This window comes from Pelecanus crispus, chromosome 1, assembly GCF_030463565.1.
Source record: "Pelecanus crispus isolate bPelCri1 chromosome 1, bPelCri1.pri, whole genome shotgun sequence".
Classification (NCBI taxonomy): Eukaryota; Metazoa; Chordata; class Aves; order Pelecaniformes; family Pelecanidae; genus Pelecanus; species Pelecanus crispus.
Window position 1 is genome coordinate 26,112,339 of NC_134643.1, and position 20,898 is coordinate 26,133,236.

Below are 20,898 nucleotides of genomic sequence, written 5' to 3' on the forward strand. Positions count from 1 at the left end.
TTTGGAGGGCAGATATATGGCATTTAGGGGAAACACTGGTTTGTTTGGTCAGGACTTCTGGCGTATTTTATACTGAAAACAGGTCTCTGGTGTCTGTAGAGTCTTCTGTTGCGAGGTCCCTTGTTGCTGAAATATGGACTACCTGGTTATGTGAGGTTTAAGCAACATGAGGAGTATCTCTAGTGTTGGTGCAGTCAGTAAATAGCTATGGTGTATAATTAGTACCATTGCAGAAAGCTGAAATGTTTTTATTAAATGGAATTTATACATAACCTTTTTAAAAATAATCTCTATGGCTATAACTTTTTTAAAAAACATGCCTTCATATTTGAAGGTGGGAAGCATTATGTGATGCCATGTAAATGCTAATTATTCTTAAAAAAAACCCCCACCTTTATTTGAATTTCAAGTGATTACCAATTAGTGATTTTTTTAACCAAATTTCAGTTGCGATACTGAGAAGGATCTGAGTTGCTATCCTGCAGTGTTATATTTATATTAATTTCTGTGCATAGTCATACGCTTTTCTGTTTTTTATTTAACAGTTTTAAAATTACTGCAATGGTTGTCATAACGGTATATTCCACAGATGTCTTGGGTACAGGTTTGATCCATGAATAAGGAATTAAGGAAAAGGGCACACAGGTAGTTAGCAATAGGATGAGAGGAAATGGGCTCAAGCTGCACCAGGGGAGGTTTAGGCTGGAAATTAGGAAAAATTTCTTCATGGAAAGGGTAGTCAAGCATTGGAACAGGCTGCCCAGAGAGGTGGTGGAGTCCCCATCCCTGGAAGTGTTCCAAAAACGGGTAGATGTGTCACCTCGGGACATGGTTTAGTCTAGTCTACCCTTGATTGGTTTAGAGTGGACTTGGTAGTGTAGGTTAATGATTGTACTGGATGATCTTAAAGGTCTTTTCCAACCTAAACGATTCTATGATTCTATGATTTTTTAGAATAAAAACAAGTAGAATGACCTTGCATGGAATGTGATATCAAATTTACTGTTTTTCTCATTGTCACTTCATTTTGCATAATGCAAAAATACTAATATCAGCAACCTTACTTCTTGTTAGGACAGCTGTGAATGACCTACCAGTCATTCTTACCTTGACTCTTTTCTATAAGTAAAGCAGCATTCTTTGGTCTTTCACCTCCTCAGCTTCTTTCCGTACTTTACAAAACATCATTACATACATACATTAACAAAACCATTAAAATGTATAAGTATTTCAGGAAGAAGAATGAAGTTTAAAAATAAGTAAGTAGGGAAATCAGCATGTTTTTAAGTACTCAAGTACAAACAGATAATGGGAAGCAATGCCTAGTCAAGGAAAAAATGTTAAGATTTATAAAACCAGGTTACACCTTCATTAAGTTAAATGATCATTTCATGTATTTTTTAAATGGCAAAATAACTAAATATTGGTATTCAAACAAAAGCTTTTGCCTCTTCAAATGAGTTAATAATAGAGGCAATCATTTAAGTTGTGCCTTGACACAGGAAAAAGTTCTAGCTTCGTTCTGCTCTCCCACACACTCCTTTTTGCAGAAATCCAAATTCAGTCATCAAATTACCTTCAAGCAGATATTTTTCAAGCCTGTCATGGGATATATTATTAAAATAATGTTAACCTTCTCTTAGCCCAAAAGGGAAAACAAAATTGGTTTTCATATTAGGCTGACTTTCATACTGATTAAACAAAAGTAATTGCAAAAATTATGTAGTTATAATACAAAGGAAAATAGAAGTTAGAAATATTCTTGGTGACATTCAATAAACAGTCTCTTACTCTTAAGAAATGGAAGAATACAAATTTGGGAATTTATTTGAAATACTGTAATTGTATTCTGAAAACCTAAAATATTTGCTTTCGTCGAGAACGCTCTTGCCATTTATGCTCACAGTCAAACTAGGAGCAGATTTACAGACACACTTAGTGGGAGGACACTTCCAGTCTGGAACATGATCTATCTTCTACTCTAGTTTAAATTTGAGCCACTTTTAGGGACACCATCAGGTTTTGTTCTCCTGCTTTCTGGTAGTCTGGAGCAGTTCCTGTAAGGATCTTGTGAGATGCCAGATTGCACAGGTGACAGATTGCATGTTCTGTCATCGCTTCCATACTAGCAGTGGAAAACTTTTCATCCTGTTGCTAAATGTGGTCAGATTTGCATTATATGTAATGCTGTAACTGACCTGTAAGTACTAGATAGTGTATTTTTAATTATTCCCTTTTTTAAATTGGATTTTGAAAGAAAAAACACCTAATTTTCAAGAGCGCCTTGGTTCAATAGGTCATCTGGATCTAGCTAGGGAGTGTTGCAAAGGAGATGGTGTTATGTATTTGGCCTGATGCACTGAATAGTGGTCTGTCTTACTTAAAAAGCTTTGTTTAATATAATCAGTCATTTACCAAACTAATTTTGCTTTCTTTAGCTGAAGATGTCATTTAATTAGAGAACCAATTTTTGCTAGTTTACATCCCAAATCAATTTAATTTTTTTTTAGTGAAGAGCAATTCAGGTACCCTTCAACCTTAGCCACATACTAAATGCACTAGGGTCGTATCAGCATGTCGCATCGTGTCTATGGTTAGCCCTAGGGACAGAGAGAGCCCTCCATTGGGACTCTGTCCTTTTTTGGCATTTATTCAGGTAAGAAGGCAAGTTGTGCCTGATCTTTTCCAGATGCATCATGCTTCTTCCTCTTAACCACTGGTTCAGATCAATGCATTGAGGAGAAGCCCCACTTCACCTGCACTCCATCCCCCACCTCCCTTAACAAGTAAACAGGTGAAAAATGAGTTGGGGAGTCTCTTTTTTGTTGAGACCCAGTGTTCTGTTGAGGTGAAGAGATGTCTCATTCCCCTTTACCTCCCCAATCAAAGTCAGATGTTTAATCATGACTATCCCCTAGGTATGAAAATATTGGAGGCTCAAAAATTGGATATGCCTTGATGTGAGCAGTTGGCTAATATTTGGGGAAAGAGCTATGCGAGTGAAATAATACCGTACTTGGAAGGCATAGCCACACAGTTTTCTTTTCCTATACCTATCCATTCCTATACAGGAACTCATGGCACAAAAGAGCAGATTTCCTTGCAAACATTTTCTAAGCCAGTCTGTCAGTCCAGTTTTCTGCTTCATGGAGAAATGTTTTCAGCTGCTATTTTCATAAGGAAATAATGCTGCTTCTGTTTAGCCTCAGTATTAAAAACTCAAGGGAATGTTGGCTGCCCTTCAGAGACCCTGACTGCCACGGGTAACTGGTGGCCATTACATTCCTTTCATCTTGGTAGGACTCAAAGCCATGTGTTTGCTTAGTGTTTCACTGATTTTAAGACAAAAAGGATGCAATTAATATCTATTTTGTTTTTAACTACATTATCCAACCCAAAGCATTCTATGATTCTATGATTCTATGATTTGCTATAAAGTTAAAATATAGTATGTATTTCTCACCATTAACTTTATTTTTGTTCTCTGTCCAAGTTGGATAACGGAGATGAGCAAGCGGCCCAGATCAGACGTGAACTAGATGGACGACTACAATTGGCAGAACAAATGGCAAGGGTAGGTGGTTGCTTTCATGTACCAAAACCATATCTTCATATGAGATTGAGTGGGACGATAATAGCATGTGTTTCCAGTTTCTGATTCTAAAATTAAGCAAAAGATACCTGAAAACAGTCAGAGAGATGCTTTTCTTTCTGCTCTGGAGTATCTGTGTCAACAGGGATAGGGAGAAAGCAAAACTTCTTTTTGGAAAGTCTTCATGCTGTGTGATCCTACCTTTCCCTCATCAGCAAGTCCACTGGTGAAACAAAGGGTGTATTATTTGCACATTTGGGATTATGTGTTTTGGAACTAAAATAAGTCATCTTTTACCTACCGAAGCGCATTATGCTGTGCTTAGGGTATAACCATAATGTTTATGTCTTACTATGGGTTATACATGATACACTTTTAAAGTATATATAATATAGTTTACATTTATAGATCAAGTCTACATTCATAGTGGTTATATTAGTATTGCAAGTAACAAAACTATGAGTGAGTCTTGTAGGTCAAATGAGTGGTGATTGGGTAAATTATAAATTCTTTTTGTAAATTTTAGAAAGCAAAGCCTATTTTTCTCTCCTATAGCTTGTATTTTATTTCAGTGGACAGGATTGTGCCCTTCTATATTAAATATCACAGGTGGGATTGGTATTGTCCCTCGCCATATTTTACTAAATTTTGGAGAAAAGCTCGTTTTTCACAGAAAGGCAATCTTAAGTCTCTTCAATCTTCTGTGAAGCCTGGGCTTATAATCAAAGTTGTCCAATAATCCTATGTTTGCTCTGTTGCCTTCTTGCCTTTAGCTCCAAAAGTTACAGAATACTGGAAGCAGGTATGTTATACACTGTGTATGCAGAAAAAAGTATATTATATTAATATGATATTAGCTGTAAAGCAGTTAAGATTTGCTTGTTTCTTTAAAAGGAAAAAATTATCGTTTAGATCTATGAAGTTCATGAATATCAACTTGGAGGTGTAATCTTCCTAAAAAGCAAAATGCTGTCCATAAAGATTTCAAATTCATTTTAAAGGAAGTGAAAATTATGAGCACTGTTTAAACCATGTAAATCTTGTTCATTCTGTCTCTAATGTGCATACACTGCACATCCATAGATTTTTTTAAAGAAAAGTTTATTTATCCATTTTTTACCCGAACCATTACTTGAAAATTCTCATGGTTGCCACAGTGTCAGCTGCACAGTTTTGCACAGAATAAGGAACTCCATGTCCTACATGGTACATCCAAGTCAGAAATCAGAGTTTTCATACATCTCTCTTAAACTACTTAAAATGCAGAATTTTTTGTGGGTACTTTGAGAGCTAGTCCTGATTCTAGCAGCTGTGAGAAATATTAAGATCATTTAAGCCTAAGCAATCAAATGCTGCAAAATATGAACTTTATTCTCAGAGCTCAAAAACAAGGTAAAAAGCTTTTTGATACTGGATTATGTATTCTAGCACCTTTGTTGGTAAAGAAAAGGGCTTTCAGTGATTACCTGCTTGTAAGAGAATAATTAAACTGCAGTCTCAAAAGATCAGCACAGCTCAAGAGAAGTCTCTGCATATAGTTTTTTTGTTGTTGTTGAGGTCTCATTCCTTGTTCCTATAACACATTACTTGCTGATTTTACAAGTTGTTAATTATAAATGAGAAGTTTATTTTAGCAGAAAAGATAATTTAGCCTATTTAATGGAGGCAAGAACCTTAAAAATATGTTCATCTATGACAGAATAAAACCAATGGGGAATTTTTGCATCTATTTGCCCATCTGTTTCTTCATATGACTACATTTAAAGTAGTTGAAATCAAAGTCTGTATGACCTAATGGGATTTTCTAGCTATAGTAACTGGTGCTATGCTTTTCTAAGATAATCTGTTATGTGATCCTATGAAGACACTACCCAGTGTCTTTTCTCCTTGAGAAATGCATCCTGAAAATCCATTTTAACACTCTCGGAATCCAGACTTAAAGCCTTGTGTGTTCATCAGACTGATCAGTGTCTCGCATCTGTGCCCAGGGTCTTTGTTTCAGGATGTATTCCGGAATGTTGCAATCACAGTTCCCAAAACTCCGGTGTTGTGTAGGGTGATGTGTTCTTCAGACGATCTAGGCTTTTCGAAACAACATAATTACATTCCTGTGCATATGCACTAAAAAACAGTGGGAAACCCACACTATTCTTGTTGTGTCTCTAAATTAGTTTAAATGTTATGCGCTATAGCAATTTGTAACAAATTCACCATCTTAAAAAAGCAAATAAAAGGTGAGGGGGGGTGGGAGGGGTGAAGTTTGTAAACCTTGCAGTCTTTATGGAGGATCCTCGCCCTTGTTTTGTGAGGGAGAGAAGTGGCTACAAACACTCAGATTTTACAGAATAAAGGCCTCCATATATTCTGATAGTGCTGTCTTAACTCATGGAAGATTATAGTCATAAAAGGTATACAGCAAAGGGCACTGTAAAAAGTTTCCTCAATTTTTACATTGGGGTGGAAAAAGCATCTGAGCAAGAGGAGAGATCTTTTAACAACATAATAGCAGTCTGTCTTCTCTGCTTTCTGTGTTGGCATATTATTATTTGAATGAACCTCACAGGATAAGGTACAGTTTGAAAAACACACTGAAGTAGGTTTTTTTTTGGCTAGAGCACCCTGAACTTTACCCTGTGTTTTTAGTTTCTAACTATAAAAAACTTTTTTTTCTTTTGTCTTTTTCAATCTGTAACACACTGGCTCTGTAATGCTGTAATGAGCCAGACCACTGGGCTTGCTGCAGGTGTTTTGAGTCACAGTCAACTTGCTTGGTCTTCATTACTGAAACAAAATCAACTGTAAAGGTTTTAATGTAAAACTTTTTATGATACACCTTATAACAGCTGATGCTAAAAATTGTCTGGTTTAGGAGCAAGATGCCTACCTTTGCAGGCAATGTGTGGGGAGCAGTGTTTGTTTCTCATTTATACATTAAACATATATTTTAGAATCATTTACATTTTTGATTATTCTTGAGTGACATATTCTCCCAAGCTGCTCTATATGCAGTATCAGGGGAGAAACTGTGCATAAAACTGGCTCTCTACATGTTCATATATGTATTATATATGTTTATATGTTCCCTCTTTGTTATAAACACAATATTTAAACACTATTAGCTAACTTCTACAGAGGAAAAAATTGATTTTAAAGTTCTTTCTAACGCTTATGTTTAAAATAAGTGTGTAATAATTCAGCATTACTTTCAAAATGAATGACCTATTAGTAAAAATAGAAATAAACAATGGTAGGATTTTCATGTCATGGTTGCAGTTTAGCAGCTTTATGTTAGAAGCATGAATGTGATTGACTTATTTTTGGTAGCGTGGGAAATGGATGAAGTAACAAAATTATTAGTGGACAGTTCATTTTGTCAATTTATTAAATATTTGAAAGTAACATTAAAGGCATTTTGTCAATTGATACACTTAAAACACGTACATTAGAAATATCTAATGTGTACATATTCAACCTGGGCTTATGGTTAAATGATTCAGGGGTGGGGCAAGAGGTTCTGTTTTTACAAATGCCCCTTACTTTATTTTTTTGACATCTTCAAAGAGATATTTTGTCTACTACATTTGAGGAATATAATGGAATTCTCAATTCAAATTACATTTCTTCATGTCAAACTTAACAGTATTTATGGGATGGGATTAGCCTTCCCATTACTCTTTTTGAAGATATAAAAATAGATAGACACTGGAATTAGGACTTCTATTTTTATTAAATATCTCTTAACTGAGAGCAAAGCAGTAAATTAACATGATGTATGATGTGGGATGATGTTTTTTCCTCCCTAACTTTTAAAATATATCTTCCAAGGAAAGAAAATTCCCCAAATTTGTAACAAGAGATATGGAGAACATGTACATAGAAGAGTTGCGGTCTTCAGTGAATTTGCTGATGGCAAATTTGGAAAGTCTTCCAGTGTCTAAAGGTGGGCCAGAATTTAAACTGCAGAAGTTAAAGCGATCACAGAATTCTGCGTTCTTGGACATTGGAGATGAAAATGAGGTTCAGCTGTCGAAGTCTGATGTGGTCCTCTCCTTCACATTAGAGGTAATCACATATTTCACAGAAAAGTTGTTGACAGTTTAAATTACTAGAATGTCTGTGTCTTGATACTTTTTTGTTATTAGTCTTTCCTTGGTAATTTTAAAATTTTATGTTAAAAAAGTAAATTATTCTTTGTCTCTGATAATTAGGAGTTAGAATACAGCTATATGATGCCTTTTCCTTTTGCAGCAGTGGTTGCATTTGAGCCCCCACAACAATGTGGGCAGTTGAATCTCCCACACAAATGTAACTTTATATGAATTCCAGTACATTAAATACCTAAGTATACTTTGAACATAATAGTGAAACACTGTTGTTATCAGGAACAGAGAAATTACTTACCCCACTGTATGCAATTTTAATATTACTAGCTAGTAATGTAAAAGCGCACATCAGCTTTCAAAGAGTAGTAAGATCCCTCATTCTGTACACCAAAAAGTCTTAGTTCATCAAGTGTGTAAAAGTGGAGTGCCAGCCTTAGTACTGAAGTATATGAAATGATAAAGTAGTTTTATAACTCTTGTGCTGAATCCTGTGTGTCTCCACACGTGTGCTATGTCTGCCTCAAGTGGAATACCAAGCCTGGAATGGTCCATAAATAGCAATAATGAAGAGTAGTTCTGAAGCACCTAAAAAGTACCTGGAAAAGTTTGTCGATAATGTTTTCTCTCTTCAAAAAAGTTTGCTCGGTGAAGGATGTAAGAAGAAGAAAAGCTTTCTCTGTGCCTCTAGAGAGGAATATTAAGTATGTGCTAAAGATGATGTGGTGTTTGGGGGAAAAGCACAGTAAAAGATTGAAACGATCATAAAATGAAAAATGACAGGAGATATAATTTCCAGGAAATTTGGAACAGTTTTGCTTTGTTTACAGCCCTTCCCTCTCACACCAGAAATGTAGACTATTAGGTCTGGTGAACTCAGCTTCTTCCCCAACCCCCATCACTGATAAAGAAAACACACAGATGTTCTGCAAGGTTAGTAATCTACAGTTCATCCTGTGCAAGGCAAAGAATTAGTGTGTTACTCTACATGTAGCAGTTTTTAGTAGGGCAAATTTTCATTTTAAACATGGTGTTAACCACAGAAGTTGAGTTTCTTGCTGGGCGAGTATGTGCATATCTTACTCTTGGGAAGCTAAATCTCAGAGGATATAAGGGCAAAAGGAAACAGCTGAACTGATACTCATTTAGACTGAAACATGGACGATCTGCCCTTTTTCTATGCAAATGGGCAAATAAGAAAAGGTGGTTTCATTTCCGTGGAGACAGAATACTTTATTTTTGGAAAATGTGACGTTATATGTGCACAATTTCACATTTCTTGAATAACATGTAAACATATCTGCGTCATGTCTTTTGTGGTGTGACTTAACTAAATTGTGGGGTAACCAGCAAAATCCCCACTGAGGGCTGCTGCACAGGCACATGGAACGAACGGGAAATCTATAATGTGTCTAAACATTTGGAGAGAGGATAAGAACTTGATGAAAATTTCTTGGCAGGGTGGAAAGTGGCTGGGGTTCATGCTGCCACTGCATGTTGTTATTCAGACAGAGCAGCAAAAGATGTTAGTAACATTTATAACGTCCTGGTGGGAACGGACCTCGCTGGCTAAGAGGCACCCCTGCGCTTCACTACAAGCAACAGTGACTGTTTTTGCAAGTTGGATGTTTCCTCAAATAGCCTGTTTGCAGAAATTTGTAAAATAAATAAATAAAATATCATAGTAGGAGAAGACTTAATCACTTCAGCTTCCAGTTGCCAATGTGTTCTTCAGCTGTTGGACAACTTCAGAAACAGACAAGCAATACTTAGGAAGCCGTTTATCAGCTAATATGCTAGTAAATCAGCTAGTGACAGTTTTCTTCCTAATGAAGTGCATCTTTTTGCCATTGCTGGAATCCAGCATTGCCACCAAAGACAAATGTAATGTGCAATTAAATTGGAACTCAAGGAAAGGAAGTATCAGCATAAAAACTTCATAAACATGAAGTCTGCATTCAATAAGGACATGCGTTTGGCATGCGGAAAGACCATGTAAGCAGTATTAGCTAGAAGGATCTCTAGTGCAGTCTCTCGGTGATCTTTGATCACTTTGATAACTACTTGAATTCCTGGACTACAAAAGATGGAAAAGAGATGATTACATCATTCTCCCTGAATTGCTGTTGTTATTTATAAAGCATAATAGGCAGTGTTGATAATTTATGAGTAATGTAAAAATGTTCTAAATGATCAATGACTGTCATCTTCCTGTCATATTACCAAACTAGCAATTTTACAAGACATCTCACTATTACTAAGGTTCTGGGAGTTTTAAAGTACAAAGGATTTTACAGCTAGGGGTGAAGTCTGGCTTAACCTACTTGAATTGAAACAAATTGGCAAATAGGCAAACAGTTTAATAGCAAAATAGTTTAGTAGTTGCTTGCTGACCTAAGAAACCAATTGCCTCTAATGACACCAAAAGTAGTCATTACGATGACTGGAAGCTTGCCAATGTGATGCCCATCTACGTGACGGGCCAGAAGGAGGATCCAGGGAACTACAGGCCTGTCAGCCTGACCTCGGTGCCAGGAAGGTTATGGAGCAGTTCATCTTGAGTACACTTAACAGGGATCTGCAGGTCAACCAGGGGATCAGGCCCAGCCAGCATAGGTTCATGAAAGGCAGGTCCTGCTTGACCAGCCTGATCTCTTCTATGACCTGGTGACCCGCCTAGTGGATGAAGGAAAGGCTGTGGATATCATCTACCTGGACTTTAGTAAAGCCTTTGACATCATTCCCCACAGCATTCTCCTAAGGAAGCTGGTGGCTCATGGCCTAGGCAGGTGTAGTCTTCACTGGGTTAAAAACTGGCTGGAAGGCCAAGCCCAGAGAGTTGTGGTGAATGGAGTTAAATCCACTTGGCAGCTGGTCACAAGTGATGTTCCCCAGGGCTCAGTTTTGGGGCCAGCCTTGTTTAATATCTTTATCGATGATCTGGATGAGGAGATTGTGTGTGCCCTCAGACTTACTGGTCTGCAGATGACACCAAGTTGGGGGGGAGTGTCGATCTGCTGGAGGGTAGGAAGGCCCTGCAGAGGGACCTGGACAGGCTGGACCGATGGGCCGAGGCCAGTTGTGTGAGGTTCAACAAGGCCAAGTGCCAGGTCCTACATCTGGGTCACAACAACCCCATGGAACGCTACAGGCTTGGGGAAGAGTGGCTGGAAAGCTGCCTGGTGAAAAAAGACCTGGGGGTGTTGGTCGACAGCCGGCTGAACATGAGCCAGCAGTGTACCCAGGTGGCCAAGAAGGCCAACAGCATCCTGGCTTGTATCAGGAATCGTGTGGCCAGCAGGAGCAGGGAGGTGATTGTCCCCCTGTACTCGGCGCTGGTGAGGCCGCACCTGGAATACTGTGTTGAGTTTTGGGCCCCTCACTACCAGAAAGACATTGAGGTGCTGGAGCGTGTCCAGAGAAGGGCAATGAAACTGGTGAAGGGTCTGGAGCACAGGTCTTATGAGGAGTGGCTGAGGGAACTGGGGTTGTTTAGCTTAGAGAAGAGGAGGCTGAGGGGGAGACCTTATCGCTCTCTACAACTCCCTGAAAGGAGGTTGTAGTGAGGTGGGTGTTGGTCTCTTCTCCCATGTAGTTAGCAATAGGATGAGAGGAAATGGGCTCAAGCTGCATCAGGGGAGGTTTAGGTTGGAAATTAGGAAAAATTTCTTCATGGAAAGGGTAGTCAAGCATTGGAACAGGCTGCCCAGAGAGGTGGTGGAGTCCCCATCCCTGGAGATGTTCAAAAAACGCGTAGATGTGGCACTTCGGCACACGGTTTAGTGGGCATGGTGGTGTTGGGTTGATGGTTGGACTGGTGATCTTAGATCTTAATGATTCCTAGTTTTTACTTTCATTAAAAATGATGCAGCCACCAAGCCAGGAAACCTGAAATTAATTATTACTCTACCCTTAATTGGTTTAGTTGTAGACTTGGTATTGTTAGGTTACTGGATGGACTGGATGATCTTAAAGGTCTTTTCCAGCCTAAACGATTCTACGATTCTACTTTTGTCATCTTTAAAACAATCAGATAAATACTGATTTTTGTGTATAGTTCAGTTGAGGACAGCTTCTCTGCTGATTAAATGGAGTAGGTTTTTCCCAGTTTCTTCTCATAGGCCCAAATGGGGCTGGAGAGGAAAGCAGCTTTTCCAAAGCAAGCGGGGAAACTGGACTTTCTTCTCAAATCTTCTCTGAACTAGAAACATCTGAAGTGTAAAAATTCCAATAATTTCACACTGTGACAAACTGTAAGGTTTATAAAAGGTGGAGAGCATTTGAAGTAGGACTGCATTTGGCTCTTCTGAGCTATAACTGAGTAGCTTAGAGGAGCTGAAAAGCTATGGGATCTGCCAAGCTCAGAATTTCCTTGGTGAGGCAATTTCTCAGGGCGCAGCTGGTAGAGGTGGCTTTTTCCCTTTCTCTTCCCCCCCCATCCCCATATGCGTGCTGAACCTGACTGCAAATACTGAGCTGGGAGAAGGAAAAGGGGTAGGTAACGGGGGAAAAAAGCTGCAGCAGCGGATAGCGATGCTCTGACCTGCCTCATGCTCTGCACAACACCGAATCGCTTCTGAGATTCAAGGGTTGCAACCTCCAGTGTCACAGCACCATGATTAACCTTTCAAGATGTGATCAGTGTACTTACTTGTTTTGTTTACAGTCTGACTTAGTAACCTATTTGTTCTATAAATACTTAATTAGACGACTGCTTAAAAGATACATTTTCTCATGTATTAATATTTAGAAATATATTTAGACATTAGTCTCAAATTCAAGTACTAGCATTTAAATTATGATTGGAGTGAGTTTTTGGTCGTTGTCCAAGTAGAAACAGAGCAAAAATTTCAATTCCTACTATATGTTGTTGAAAGTAGAAAAAGAAGGCAAAATTAAAACTCTTCTCTGTCTGTGAAGATTTGAGTGTGTGGGGTTGGGGGATTTTTTTCTTTCTTTTTTTTACCCGCGTGGAGCTTAGTACTGCAACAGCTGTGCTGTGTAATGTTTTCTGAAGGATAAACTCTTTGCTTTCTTTTACTTAGATTGTTATAATGGAGGTACAAGGCTTAAAGTCAGTCGCTCCCAATCGAATTGTCTACTGCACCATGGAAGTGGAAGGGGGCGAGAAGCTTCAGACGGACCAAGCAGAAGCTTCCAGGCCACAGTAAGATGCTCCACTGTTGCTGCATCCAGCACCTCTTTTCTTCATATCATGGGAGAACTGAGTATCTTTACAGTTTTTACAATTAGTTAGTGCTAGGTTATATGAAGTTTTTTCCTGCATAGTTATATTAAATTCTTTCTGAAAAATGAAAATACAAATAATAGTTATTTATGGTGAAGTACAAAGTGTGGATACTGTCCAAATAAATGCCATTGAATGTATGTGTGAGGAAAAGAGCTAGAGACTGCAGTGTTGTGTTCTTAACTGCATCCTCTGAAAATACAAACCTCTCGATAGATGTTAGCCCGAGGTGATTTTATGTATTCTACGTTAATGTGCAGGTGGCCTTGTGGAGTGTAGCTTGTACAATTGGCGGAAAATCAATACTCAGTAATCAATCTTGACAAAGCTTACCCACCTGCTGAGCCTATTTCATTTTAAATTACAGGATCCACTTCCTTCAATTAATCTTTGAGGGAGGCAGTCAGCAAACTGACTTGGAGGGGGATAACATCATGGCATTGGTAGTTGAACCAGTCAGAGTGGCAGAGAGGAATAAAAATACGTGTGGTTTTTGGTTGATTTGTTTGACCTTACACACTGACTTCAGACACTTTTCTCTCTTAAAATGTCATTTGGAATCTTTTGTAGATAACTTTGCAGGCAGCGTGTTGGGGTTTTACTGGCACCATAGCGTGCCTTGTCAAAAACAATTTTAAAACTGCACTTGTTACAGTATCTGAGAAAACATCTTCAATGGAGTTGGGATGGTAGTTTCTATTCCATTCAGACCACAGATATGGACTTCTGTTAAGGCAAAATTATAAGCATGGAGTTTTATCTGCCTCTTCTGGGGTTGGGAGGAGGAAGAGATCTAATTTTGTGGACTTTCTCCTAGCTGCAGCATTTTTCATTGGCAAGTAAGCCAGTAGCCTACTCCGGTAACATATTCAGACAGCTTTGCAGAACTCTGTGTGGGACAAGATGTGAAATTCACTTGTCGCAGTCCCTGGCTGTGTTCCTTCTCTAGGGCATAGGAATGCTCAGTCTTATCATTTGCATGTAGTATGTGAGGAACTTGTAAAAGGAACGAAGGCATGAAAGACACACATTGAAGCAAGGTCGTAAGTGGGTATGCAACATCCCCTGCTCATTTGTGGACCTGTTGGGGCGTTCTCTGGTGGCTCGGGGTCCCATGAGAGTCGCAAGGCTTTCTCATGGAGGAAACATCTCCAAGCTGTGCTTTCTCTCCAAACTCAGAATTGCTCTCATACTGTTCCCTGGACCGAGTGCCTCCAGCCTTTGCCTGCTGTCACAGTCAAGGTTCCCCTTTCTACTGATGGTGTGGCTCTCTTTTTCTTCATCCTTGAACTTGTTAGCTTCTGTTTTACATGCTTGATTAACCCTTGATGTCATTGGTATGGGTCTTCAAATCTCCCTAAATCAGTTAGAATACACAAATTCTTGAATCTTGGGCACAGTCATTCTCCTTCCAGAAAACAGTTTGTAGATGTTAAGGGGTTTGTTTCTTTCTAGCTGTTTCCAGATATGGTAGACAAAACATGGTAGGGATGGTTCATGGTGAGTTCATGGTTTACTGATTACATACTGAGGGCTGCAGGTTAAGGTAAAGGTTGTAAAACCAATCAGAAGTGTACATTGTGTATAGGTACATCTGGTAAAACTTAATAATGGATTAGTTGATTTTCCTACCTGTCCAAGTAGAAACTTTGTGAAAAGGAAGTTCCAGAATAGGAGTCAATAGGAGAACAACTGTTTCTAGGAAAAGGGGTAATGTTAGGACCTGCTCTCAGCTTGTAAACTGATTTAGCAGATTTCAGGCTCAATAGGTATGAGTTGATTCAATATGGGAGAAAGACAGGTTATAGGCTATTCCATATAAGTGATGTTGTCTGAACCAAATTCGTATGGATTTGAATGGAAAAATTAAACATCTTTACAAAGTGGATGATTGAGAGCTGCCCTGAACTGTACACTGGAAGGACAGGAATGGGAGTTACTGGTGCTGTTGACCCACCCTCCTACAAAACAGTGTAACTGGAAGGGGCACAGCTGATAGAGCTCTAAAATCTATCTAGTTCTTGTGCTCTTCTGAGTTGTACTGTTTTCCATTTCTGACAAGAGTAATTATAAGACATTGGCATACAATATGATTATGAGCATATAGAAACATGCAGTTTGTGAGTATATATAAGGGTGTAGTTTGAGGCAACGGAGGAGGATATTAAATTAGACAAGCATGAAATTAGCAAATTATGGGCAAACAGTAAAGAAGATGGAGGAAGCTGCCTGTGGAATGGGAGATCCTTTATTCCACAGTTTAATTTTTCTGTTAGAGCCAAATCAGGTTTTCTTGACACTAGCAATACTGCTTATTTTTGGTTGATGGCAGAGGGAACTAAGAGGGCTTGGCAGAGTTTAACCAGAAAATTGCACTGGTGGAAGAGAGCCTAGGAAATACTGTTATAGGCAGGGATGGGTCCCCAGGTTTCAGAGGACTTAAGATGTGTCTCTTTTCTCTCTCCTATCCCAGCCTGTGCCCAGTTCTTATAAGATTTTTCTTACTTTTATGACCAACACATCCCTTGCCTCATGCAGTCACCTGCCTCCTCTTGCCCCCCTGCTTCTTCCAGCAGTCATCACTATTGTCTGATAGGGACCTGCCAGGGTGATGGGGAGGGTCAGTTACTGCGTGAAGGGTTGGATGTTCTCCTGCAAAGAGGAGATATGAGAAGAGGTGGAAACAGAAATGACTTTCCACTCCTGTTGATGTTAGTCATGGTAGTACTACTGGGAAGAGAGATGCCTCCTTCCTTCCTCAGTCCTTTGGCAGCAATGGGCAAAGTACTGTAAGCAGAGGCCAGTGACCAGCTGGGCAAGCACAGCCAGTCCATCTCTTTCCTGACACAGGAAAAACAAGCTGTTGGCTGCCCTAGACTACTGCCTACTTTGCCTGCTGCTGGAGCTGGCTCCTTACTGGGATAATTTTCGGTACTGTCATTCTGATACGAAGGAAAATAGTCAGTGAGGCTGGAGGAGAAAACACAAAACTCATTGCCAAAAAAAAAAAAAAAAAAAAGAATCAAGAACTCAGCTCAACTCAGCACAAGTCTTCAAATCACTAGCAATAACATATTTGCACTGACAAATCCCAGATAAATGAGAACATAACTTCAGATTTTATATAGGCGTGCAGCTAGAAAAGGGTGGCAGAGCTCTCATACTTAGCGTAGAATGAGACAGTGATGAAAAGTGAATGATTACCACCAGCCTGCTGTGGGAGACAGCTGGCAAGAGCTCCAAATCATGTGCTTGTCACACACATTTTCTGTAGTTGGTTTATCGTTTTGAACTGGTAGCTACATTTGTGAAAATAAGCAGTATAAAGAATTTTTATGCCTACATTTTTCATCTGCAAAACATCAGTGTACGCAGTGCAATGCAACTACTCAGTCAGAAGTTTCAAAAGCTTTGACAGTGAAAAGGAGAAAACAAGATACTCAGACGAATGCTTCAAAATGGAGTGCACGCCAGTGTGACCTTAGAGGGGAGATTAATGGAAGCATGAATCAAGTGGAGGCTTAATTCAGGATTTATCCACTATTCCAAAATGCTGACTATTTTCTCAATTATTTTTATGAATACGTATTTAAGTATTCCTCTGAATCCCTGAATGCTTCCATAAGAATAATATGGAAATTAGAAACAGTGTTCTTTCTTAAAGGGGAAAGACCTAATTAGAGTCCCAGAGAGGAGAGTACAGTTTTATCCTGACACTTTATCAGTAAGAAATATTGTCTGGTTTCTTATTACTTTTAACCCCTGTCTGCTTTCTCTGTCATTGAATAATAATTTTGTGAGTTTATGGTGAAGTGCTTCATTTCCTTCTTCAACAAGCTAAATAAAGCACTGTTCATATGTATGTTCCTGAGTAGCTAGTGGTCATGCTAAAATGCAAATGCTATAGAACAATATAGTTTGACTGAGCTTAAGTCTTGGACAATTTTACAAACAGATCAGTTATACAGCTTCACAGGCAAACCCTATAAAATTTTTATAACTGCCTGTGAAATATTTCTTCATTCCTTCCAACTGTTTCCTGCCTTTTAGCCCTGCTGAAAATCCCTCCAACATAGCCCGTGACCTTTTCTGCCAGAGATCTGCAGAGCCTTCAGAGGACCCCTTCAGTTGCATGAAGCTGTGCATAACTTTGTCGCTGTGATGCCACAGGGGGTCATCTTGCAAAATCCAGTGCTAATTTCATCTTTCAAATGTTACTGATGTGGCTTAGTTTTTAGTCTTGTGCAGTCTGGTGTCCACATGTTTTCTTATCATTGATTTTTGTTCTTTCTGAATATTAAATAATGTGGTTTCTTGAAAGGGTCATCTTTTGGGTATGTATAATCATGCATAAAGATGAAAGATAGAAAAATCTTTTATCACTACAAGTGACCTTCTGTTGTCATGTATGTATGCAATAGAAAAAGACCATATCTTGCATGACGAGAAAATTTTAATGGAGCCAGGATATTCTTTAAGTAAACAAGACAAATAAGACGATCATATTTTGCTGCCAGTGATTGCATAACCTCATAAAAAGGGCTATTATATATTAGAATTATGTGAAGAATGCATGAGTAAATATCTGACCAGAGGGGGCGGGGAACCTCAGTCAAGACTGCACAAATAAAGTTAATGCTGCTCATGTTATTTTTATGCAGTATTCTGCCATCGTTAATTCTATAAAGTATTTGAAGTATGAATACTTTTGGATACATAATTAAAGATTACTTAGCAAAAATGTTATAGAACAGTTTTTAAAAAAAGGAAAAAAAGACTTAATTTCTAAAATTTAGAACTTCCTTAAACGACATGGTCGCTCATGAAAAAAATAATACTTTTTTTAATAGTATGTTTTGAGGATATGGCCTAAGGTGATGTTTCTGAAGGGAAAAAGGATAGACAACATTTATAACCTGTGACAGTCATGTTCCAAGCATCAGGTAGTTTGATTTCTTCATCATAGTCCCTGCAACTTTCTAATTTTTATTTTTGATTAAGGGAAACAAAGAGATGATCATACCTACAACTGTCAGCTAAGTTGTGGTTGCACGAGACAGATGTACAGTATGTAAGGAAAGAGAAGGCACGGCTACTCTTTTTTTTTTTTTACCCACCTACTACTGCTCTGTGTCTGATACATCTGCATAAATGAGAATAATTTTGGTCAGTAATACTTTAATTATACTGTTAGTTTTCAGTAATCATTCTTTATATTGTTTACATGTGTAGGAATCCATGTTATTGCTCTTGCACAGGAGAAAAAGTAGAATGAAAAAGTTGTCCCTGTCTCACACTGCTTCAAGTCTTAAAATATAAAACTAGAGACTAAGCATAGGAAGAAACAAGGGACAGAAACACAAGTGTTTGCTGATCAGATAGGCAGTAATCAAACTGGTCTGTTCCTGGCAGGCCAACCAACTCTCCTTAGGGTGTGGGTTTTTTTGCCGTTATTTGTCTGGGTGCTTTTTTGTTGAAATTAGTATATTCGCACATGGGATTTTTACAGAGGGATAATGAGATTGCAGTCTCATAGTGCCTGATCTAACTGTGCTTAGCTTGTTGTTCATATGCTTTCTAGTATATCTTCTGTGGGTAAATCCTCTTTAGGATTTAGCTTCTTGAACAGTCTTTTACTTGATTGATTTCACCCGTTCTTTTCACTATTACCTCTGAAAGTTTTTTACTTACAGATAAGTGCAGTGAAATCCAGCATTGATCTTACAGAGGATAACAAAGTAGAATTGTTCATCCTGCTTTTGGCATCCAGACTTTTCTTTAAAACATAAATACATTTTATGCAACATTTGCAAAAGTGAGGTTGTATATTAGAGAACCTCTGTGTATTATTAGTAAGACCATTTCAAAGGCTAAAGCCTGAGAGACATAATTGTGTTGATGTGGACAATGCTGAAAACTTGGTGAAGGTGAGCATGATCCTTTAATAAATATTTGGGAATTTTAGGGTGGCCAGTGGGGTAAGGATCATGACAGGAAACAAAGCGTGTCTGCTTTCATAAACCAGGTTTGATTGAGTTGCATAGTGATTATTATCATTTGCTCTAAGATTCATCTTTATATCTTTAAAGGATGAATTCCATCATGGCTTTCATCTTGTCATGTGTCAGTAAGTCTTTCTTTTTGGGATTGGCACGATTGGAGCAATACACAAAACAGTAGAAGAAATTGCCTTTCAAAAAATTGGATGCTATGAGCAAATACCATGTATGTTGGTCTAGTATCCAGCTGTGAAGAGGAAAAAAGAAATTGCCAGTAGGAAATTATCTGATGTTTTCTTGGTTCTGCAAAGGAAAAGATGGAGAAGAAAAAAACATACATTTATCCCAGCCTGTGTTCTGGGTTAATGATGGAACAGTTTCACAAAAGGAATAGGATTCAGCTGAAAATTTACATGACAATTTTACTCAGTTATTCTTGATGCCTGACCAATTGCTTGCTTCTTTAAAGAAAGGAAATAATACCTAATCAGCTCAAATGTAAGGAGACATATGATACCCACAAGAAAAAGATACAGGATTTCTGAAATAAGTAAGTTTCTGTGCTATGTTCTGACATTGATTACTATTTTGTACTGTCTAAAAGATTTTTCACCTCTCATTGCAGATAAATATGACTTACATACAGGGTCCTAATATTAAAATAAATTTGAAACTCAACTGGATAATAACCTGAGCCACCTGATTTTAACTGGCCTTGCTCTGAGCAGGGTTTGAACTTGATGACCTCCAGAGGTTCCTTCCAGCCTATATTTTACGGTGATTCTATTATTAACTCCCAGAATATTCTCTTGTAAGTCTGTCTACCTAAGGGACTTGTGAAAACCATTGCTGTTAGAAGGGAATGTTCGCTTGTCAGATCAAGACAAGCATGGCATGGAAGAAATTGGGATGAGAGGAAGAAGGAGATAATTAAAGTTGGTTGTAATCTTTACTCTATTTGGATAGTTAGCAATAAACATAATCCTTCTGCCACCAGGGCATATCTTTTTTTAATTTTCTTCACCTTAATCTTTTGATTGTTCTGGCTAAATCCTGGTTGTTCTCCTTGCTCCTGTGTGCTCAGCATGCTAATAATTGACTGAAAGCAACCAGGATTTCTGCCCTGGTGTGTTGTTTGCACTTCTGAAGACTGCAGCTTTGGTGCACCGCCTTCCGCTGCAGCACTTAGACCCCAGGCAGAAAGCTTGTGGGATGAGGGCTTTATGATTAATAGGCTCTCTGTTCAGAGTTGGGATATTAACCCTCCTCATTTAGTGTTAACTGCTGGAAAAAATAGCTGTTTTGGGGTGACTGTCTTCTTTTAAAATGTATAATGACATTACATGTCTCTTGCAAGACTGATACCAGTTTTATTTCATAGAGCATTTTGGAAACCTTGGTGCTTGAATATGCATGTCCCACTGTTAACCCTTTCACTATAACAATCAGGGCTTGGAGAAATACTGTTTACACACTGCTTAATGTACACGATATATGTGTTTCGATTCCCATTCCCACCTGATCCACAGCAAATGTGACTAATATTTTGCAGACAGACATTAAGTGTTCTCTAACATTGTGCTAAAGCATCTATAAATGATCCAGCTTCAAACTGGAAGGCATTTGGCTATGAATAGTATGGTTTTGAGCCAAAGCGAATTAAATCCTGCTTAGAAGAAAAATAGTTTGGAACAGGCTAAGCTTCATACTAATATAGCTACATGGTTCCTGGCTGGGTCAAAGTGAAGGCAAAGGCAGCCTGTAAAGCGTCATATAGAGGGATGGTGGTCTGTCATTAAAAAAAAGATGGGGTTGGGAAGGATTACCTCAAATTTTACCTCTAGCCTTCTCCTGGAATACTCTGGTAGAGTGGATTTGAAATTTGTTATTCAAAGTGGTCTGCAACTGCCTTATCTTTAGAAAATTGAATTATTGTTTGTGGGCAATAGTTGACACAAA

The 20,898-nt window shown here is 38.4% G+C and overlaps 1 protein-coding gene across 13 annotated transcripts in view; it reads left to right on the top strand.

Annotated features, from left to right (window-relative positions):
• The window catches only part of CADPS2 (calcium dependent secretion activator 2), a 335,485-nt gene that overhangs the window by 139,676 nt on the left and 174,911 nt on the right, over positions 1-20,898 (top strand). For all 13 annotated transcript variants that reach the window (XM_075727943.1, XM_075727950.1, XM_075727951.1 and 10 more), the window contains exons 4-6: positions 3,494-3,574; positions 7,418-7,654; positions 12,738-12,859. In XM_075727943.1, coding sequence (XP_075584058.1) covers positions 3,494-3,574; positions 7,418-7,654; positions 12,738-12,859 — 440 coding nt within the window. The remainder of the gene's footprint in view (positions 1-3,493; positions 3,575-7,417; positions 7,655-12,737; positions 12,860-20,898) is intronic.